Below are 7559 nucleotides of genomic sequence, written 5' to 3'. Positions count from 1 at the left end.
GACACCCACCTCGCTACAACCTCCTTTCAGGGAGCTGGAGAGAGCGATGAGGTCTCCCCTCAGCCTCCTTTTCTCCAGGCTAAACAACCCCAGTTCCCTCAGCCGCTCCTCATCAGACTTGTTCTCCAGACCCCTCACCAGCCTCGTTGCCCTTCTCTGGACACGCTCCAGCACCTCGACGTCCTTCTTGTAGTGAGGGGCCCAAAACTGAAGACAGGATTCGAGGTGCGGCCTCACCAGTGCCGAGTACAGGGGCACGATCACTTCCCTAAAGTGTGTGTTACACTTGCATTTAAATGGAACGTAATATATTCCACCGGTGGTCAATCCATGGAATGTAAGAACATGCCACAACTAATAACTAATAGTACTAGGACTGTATTTTAAGTGGTAGAAGTCACTTGGTTGCTACTGTTGTTCAAACTCAGCATTGCTGGTGTCCTTATCACTTTAAAAAGATAGAAATAAATGCACTTCATACTTTTTCACTGTTGCTATTCTTACCTTCTTCATCCACTGATGTTATCATCATGTGAGCTCTAATTTAGATAGTAATCTCCAAAAGTCCTTGTCATTTTACTGTCTATTATGTGCCAGTCCTACACCTGTGGTGCTGTATAAATGCTAATAATACATCAATATGCTCATTCTTTATAAGTTCTGTAGGTGGAATTCCATCTGGTTTGTATATGTCAAGTGAGATGCTGGTGTGAAAAGTCCTTGCTTTTCAGAATTTGTGATGGCTTATGAGCAGTTGGGAAATGACAGAAAAAAAGACCACAAAACTGGACGTGCTTATTATTTGAACAAAGACATCCAGACGTATGCTTAAGACAGTGGCTGGGACTGGTGCAGAATACCCAAGTGGTGTAATTCTTCTCCAATCTCTGAAAAGCCTTAGTGAAGTAATTAGGACATTAAGCAGTCTTTTCAGCTGTTTCTGAATCTTTTCAGCTCAACCTAGTGTATTTAAGAAAGTTTTGATACTTAGAGCACTGCCATCTCTTTCACAAGATGTATCTACTTTGGACTCTTTTGGGAGTGAGTGGTAAGAACTCAGAGCATGTCCAGGCTCTCAGAAGAGCTTTCCTCCCTTCAGCCAGATAACTGGTCTCAGATGGGCAGGTCCTCAGTTCCAGAAAGACCAGTCTTGGCTTCCACGTAGCCGTGCAGGTACTCACCAGCAGGGAGTGATGTGCAGGGCCAGGGCAAGTTTGTACAAAATATGATGATTCTATAATTCTATGAAAGTATCTTGACTATTCCCTGGGCTGAAGTTGTGTCCTTTCCCATGAGATACTGATGGATTTGGCTGAATTAGACTAGGAAAACTTGATCCTAGGAACCTTGTAATCCAAAATGTAAAAAACTAGAGAATATAGGAAATAATTCTGCAACTTTTCCCAGTTGCAAATTGGATGACATCTGGAAGCATCCCCACTGGCTAATCTAAATTGTATTCTGAGCTGCTCTAAGTATTCATCACTTGCCAAGGATTAATGTAACCACGGATTACAAAGGGGAGCAATTCAGTGCTTCCTTGGTAAAGAGAAAACAAGTTTTCCCTTCCTCCATTTCATCTCTCGGCCACTTCCACTGGAACAAATACTGATTGTGATTAAGCCTAAAACAGGAACTTTCAAAACCAGAAAGTCCTGATAATTAATAGAGATTAGCCTTTAAAATAGTACTTATGCATTGCTTGGTGCACAGTCTAGATGCATATTTGTTACAGAGATACACATACAGCTACACACAAGCTGTCTTGCGGGGTGAGACTAAGAAATGGAAGTGGTTTTTTATTGCACTCGGAAAATCATATCATCATCATCCAGGGATTAAGTCTGCTTAGGCAGGAGGAGAGCTGAGAATCACAGAAGCTGGGGCAGTGGAGGGAGAGGAGGAGGAGGAGGAGGAGGTGGAGGAGGAGGAGGAGGAGGAGGGAGGAGGAGAGGGAGGAGAAGGAGGAGAAGGAGGAAGGCAGCTGCTTGCCTGCCCTCCTTGCAGCCTGCAGAGCTGCCGGCCACCGGTGCCTGTATGGCCAGGAGCAAGGCCACCCTCTGCACATGGCTAGGCTGCCCCGGGCTGCTGGGCTGTTTCTTGCTGGGCTTTCTTGCAGGTGAGTACCGAGCCACCGGGGCTCAGCCCGCAGCCTTTGACCTCTGCAGATACTTTTGTGTGACTTCTGTTGTGATTAACTCCCCATCAGGGAGCTTTTACTGCTATTTTTAGGGGTGTTATAAAATACTCATCACTGTTTTTCTAAGAGGTTGTTCTCTCTAGCAGTTTTGGTCTTTAGGGAGTGAGGAATGTAACGGCTGCTTGCTTCAGCCCAAGACGAGCCCTGGTAAATTGACAGCTTCCCATAATGGGCAGTCAGACGTTCAGAGGAGAGATTAACAGAAGAGTTTGAGACTTCTCTGATTGCAAAACCTCCAGGATTATTGTTTTATTTGTATTTCCTGATTTTTACTGAAGATCTATTTAAATGCTCCTATTCAGTTGCTATTTTAGAAATTAAGGGCAGAATGTAGAGGAGGAGGAGTTTTGACTGACAGCCAAGAGTGGAGTTGCTGAATTTTCCATCACGTACAACGAACTTCACTAGAACATTAGATTCTTTTCTGCAGTCACTTGCAGCATTTGATTTTAAGTCTAAAAGTGCATGTCTGCATCTGTCCTTTTTAAACTTGTGTTGTAGCACACCTAAGGCTAAAGCAGGAAAGAAAAATCCATGAGGGCTATTAAATATCAAAAACATTAGTTTGATTTAGGAGATCCCTCAGCTGGAAATTTCTGGTGCTTGTGCTATTCTTACACATTTCCCCGAACATGATCTTTTGGCCATGCTCCAAAACAGGATACTGGGAAAGATGGACCTTTGGTCTGATCCAGTATCACTGTTATGTTCAGAGTGTTACTACAATTGCATTTAAGTCTAACAGGTCATAAGTATTGTGCATGTGACAGCACATATACTTGGCTTTATTATTACAATTTTCCCAGTTTGGGATTTTCTAGCTATAATAGTAAAAGGATTTGGGTTTTTTAAAGACAAATTCATATAGTTGATATACTCTGTCCTTTCAGGTTTATGGCAACTGAAAAATCTTTAACTTTTAAAAACTGGCTAGGGTCACAGTTAACTTTATTCTTTTAATTATTAAATAGACTAACCCCACCCTTCCCAAATCTGTAACTTTTATAACGCTGGCAGGGTGGCTGTTGAGTCCTAGACCTTCACTTTAAACATGCTTATGCAGATAGTTTTAAATATATGTATAAATTAAATAAGGGAAGTTCATCATGAGTATCAGGAGTTCAAACCTCCCACTGCAAACAGTTAACTGGGAATTTAAACTATAGTTTAAAACTAATGAGAGATGAATCTGCCTTAAAAAGGGGACTGTATTTACCAGAGATTTAGGGCGTGCTCTTCTAATTATGTCACTTTTTTGGCAATTCAGTCAATGAAGTATATTTTACTTTTCTGTTTCACTTCCATGTTCGAGCCAGCAAACACTGACAGAGGGTGCTCTAAGCCCTGTTCATCCCTGTGGTTTTAATGAGACTGTTCAGTACTTTAAGTTGCACATGGGCTCAAATATGTGAGGACTGGTGTTCTTGCTAAGTAGGAAGCATTTCAAATGTGTTTCAGGATGGTTTACAAAACCGACCAACCCCCCCCCCAACTCTTCAGATGTCTATCAAAATGTGAGACAGAAACTCGTGGCTGAAATGAAAGCAGAAAACATCAAGCAATTCCTTCGGTAAGCCCTGTGCATCTTGGTTTTTGAATAATTTTATCTGTCACAAAAGCCAGAAAGTGATAACATCAGCTCCAAGGAACAGCCTCTGAAAGCAGAGCTGTTAAGATGCTTTGGAAGTATTTAGTTTCTACAGAATGTCTGGAGGAAGGAGAAGGGAGAGTACTCAAAACCCTTCTGTTCCCTCCCTCCCTGTTTTTGAAGTTACTTTTTTGGAGTGGTTGTACTGTTAAATGTATTTCCCTCAAGCTGCATTACTGCCAGTGCTTATCACGCTTTTTTATTATGGTTTTCCATAGTCTTGATTTAATGCAGTGTAAGTGTCTGTTTTTTCCTCACGAGTGTCTGAAGCCATGACATTGGATAACTTTGCTTTGTCTCAGACTGGGATGATTTTACTGTATTTGAGATACACTGCTATTAATTACATTTGAGTGATAACCTGTCCAGTGTCTCCTTAAACTTTCTGTTTGAGCAGCTAGTCTAAGTAGAAAATGAATATATTAAAAATGCAGCATTAAAAATGATACAAAGTTTGCATGGCACTGAGTTGCGTGTATTGTTACAACGGATAATGCCTTCAGTGTGGCCATATTGGATACTGTGCTGTTAATCGCGTGCTTGAGATCCCATTATGCCCTGTCTTCTGTTTCAGAAGGTGAAGGGCCCTGTCCAAGCGCAGTGTGTGTGTATGGTTGTTTAAGTCAAGTCTTGCATGGTGTAATTGTTATTAAATAGGCCTTTTTTTGCATTCCAGTGCATCCATGCGGTTCTTTCAAAACATCTAAAATGCCAGGGATATAGAAATACCCTCCTCACTGGAAATGAGAAAAAAATCATTCTTGTGCATTTTTATATCTTCTACAGAGGAACAAATATATTCACACAAAAAGTAAACAAATACAACCTCTGGTTAGTAACATGTTGGTATTCAGCATGTAAGTCAGCAGCTGCATCATAAACATCAAAGGATTGCTGACAAATTTGATTTCTGCACGTTTATTCTAAACCCAAAAGGTTTCATTTCTAACATCAATTAGCCTTTTAAGTCTATAGGCCTTATCTTATTTTGTATTTGTTGCTCTCAGTAGATTAGAGAGTTCCTGAAGATTATGTTTGAGTGAGAGTCTAGGCAACATTGACACTGATGACAGCATGAAATAGCTCTGCAATTACGCTAAAGTTTCTTGGCCATAGGGTATTAATGGTGTCTGGTTTGTCTGCTTGCTTTGATAATGGGCCAAATGCTTCATACTGGTTTTTTTCCTAAATTCACATAAAAAGCAGGAACTGCAGAAAAACTATATTAATATACTATCAAAAAAGTTTGTTAAAAGCATAAAAAAAATGTGAACTTGAGAATTTTGATCCATATTCTTAGCTTTTTAAACTACTAACTCTGCTTTTATCAAGTGGGGAAAACAAACTGTGAGTCTCAGAAAATGCAGACACCTTGACCTTAGCATTGAATCATAGCTCTGGAAAGGATGAAACTGTTTGGAAATGTAAAATTGAAAAAAGGCATCATGTGTTGTTCAGTATATTTTTCCTGATGGCATATGTCGTGTTTAAACTAGAGTACTAAAAGAATCAAAAGGTACTTAAAATACTTAGAGAATTAAAATGCAAGAAGAAAATAGGCAACAAGCTTTGGCAAAGGTTGCTTCCAGAGCTCGGTGCATACCCGCACAGTTTAAAGAGGGGGAATGACAACAGCAGAGAGCAGAAGGTTGTGGTCTACATAGAGAATCTAGATGCATTCCAATCCAGGGAGCCAGGTGGGTTTGACATGAAAGATCTGGATGTTATAATTGCAAGGTTGCTGTCTGTGAGAAGTTCTGGTGACTGAATGAGGTCCCCGGTGGCTGAAAAAGGCTGATGTTATGTCCATCTTTAAGTAAGGCAAGAAGGACAATCTGAGGGGACTGTGGGCTGGTCAGCTTCACTTCAGTCCCTGGAAGGGTGACCAAACATCCTTCTGGAATCTGTTTCCAAATACATGAAGGACACCAAGGTAGTTAGGAACAGCCAGCATTTTTTTACTATTTGTAAATAATAATAATAAAAAAATCACTACTGATCAGGGTGATTGTCTTCTCTAAGGAAATGACTGGCTGTGTGTATCAGTGGAGATTTTACAGTGGCTGTAACATCCTTGACTTTAACAAGGCTTTGGACATCGTCTCCCACAGCATTCTCATTTGGAAGCTGAGGAAGCGTATACTGAAGAACAAGCTGTTACATGGGTTGAAAATAGGCTGAACTGATAGGTTGAAGTGGTACTAATCATGGTATTTGGCACCACTGATTTTTGGTAATTAATGGTATCTGACATCCTTGGGGCAGCCGTTAAGAAGTAGCCTGTTGAGAATCCGAAGCTGGTGCTTAGTACCCGGCTGCCTCATCAGTGTTCACCGTAGCTCATTCGTTCAGTGGGCCAAACAAATTCTGGACAGATTTGTGTAGGGTAGCCCAGAGGGGATGGATATTGTTTCTGACTTTTTATCACCATTATGTATTATATCTGATCTGGATGTAAATGTTGTTAAGAAGGCTTTTATTATTCAGGCTTTTGATTAAGAAAAAAAGAACAAATCTCTGCAGATAATTTGACATAATGATTTTCAAGTTAAACTTATTAGTACATGTTATGCCAACAATGTACTAACCCATCCTCAGATACCAGAATTATTTGGAAGGCTTCTTTCTGAATGTGTAGTTTTTCTGGATCTATTTCTGCTCCTTGCATACTGTTCATATTCTTTTGCTGAATGTTTTTGACGCTGATTTTCACTGCTTCTGTGTAGATGTGGTTGTTTCTGTTATGCAAAGAGAAAGGTTCAGCTGACTTATCTTACGGCCTCCGGAAAGATCCTCTGCTGTGACTACATTTTGTGCTTATGCTGATGCAGACTGATAAACAATCATGTTATACAGCTCAGACTTTAACTATAAGACCTTACTTTCCATGCATGTGGCTTGAAGATAAGCTTTATACGCACTGATCGGAGTTCACTGTTGTGCTTCTCTGCATTTGCTGCCTATTAGCGATTTTCTGTTTTATTCTAGCTCGTTTACCAAGTTGCCTCACCTCGCAGGAACTGAACAGAATCTTCTTCTTGCCAAACAAATTCAGGACCAGTGGAAGGAATTTGGACTGGATTCAGCAGAACTCGTTCATTATGATGTGCTTCTTTCATACCCAAATGAAAAGCAGCCAAACTACATCTCAGTAATTGATGATCAAGGGAATGAGGTGATCTTTTTAATGATTAAACTATATTTATGTAAGACTTCTTTAAAGAAACAGAATCTTCCTCTGTTTTCCCACCCACTCATCCCAGCATGTGCTTTATAATATGATAAAAAATACAGCACAAAGGGAACTCATATTTAGAAATGGTTTTCCAGACTGTGCAGCAGGACAGAGTAGAGTGGCTGAAATCTCAGTGCCTCATATGGTAGAGAGAGGATGTGTGGAGAGGCTGAGATTAACACCAATAGACCATAACGTATAAGAATGGCCATACTGGTTCAGATTAAGGATATATCTAGGCCAATATCCTGTTTCCATAAACAACCTGAAGTGTATGCCCAGGTGTCCTGGTTTCAGCTGGGACAGAGTTAATTTTCTTCCTAGTAGCTGGTACAGTGCTGTGTTTTGGATTTAGGGTGAGAATAATGTTGATAACACACCGATGTTTTAGTTGTTGTTAAGTAGTGCTTACACCAGGCAAGGACTTTTCAGCTTCTCATGCCCTGTCAGTGAGAAGCTGGGAGGGGGCACAGCCA

General features: G+C 40.6%; 1 protein-coding gene across 1 annotated transcript in view; it reads left to right on the top strand.

The window, feature by feature from the left end:
* Positions 1-1971: 1971 nt before the first annotated feature.
* LOC103904763 (N-acetylated-alpha-linked acidic dipeptidase 2) overlaps positions 1972-7559 on the top strand; it is a 36093-nt gene continuing 30505 nt past the window's right edge. Inside the window, exons 1-3 of the mRNA XM_009286274.1 lie at positions 1972-2119; positions 3659-3770; positions 6837-7023. Coding sequence (XP_009284549.1) covers positions 2038-2119; positions 3659-3770; positions 6837-7023 — 381 coding nt within the window. The 5' untranslated portion in view covers positions 1972-2037. The remainder of the gene's footprint in view (positions 2120-3658; positions 3771-6836; positions 7024-7559) is intronic.

This window comes from Aptenodytes forsteri, unplaced genomic scaffold (assembly GCF_000699145.1).
Source record: "Aptenodytes forsteri isolate BGI_AS27 unplaced genomic scaffold, ASM69914v1 Scaffold376, whole genome shotgun sequence".
Taxonomy (NCBI): domain Eukaryota; kingdom Metazoa; phylum Chordata; class Aves; order Sphenisciformes; family Spheniscidae; genus Aptenodytes; species Aptenodytes forsteri.
This window is presented reverse-complemented; position numbering and strand designations above follow the sequence as displayed.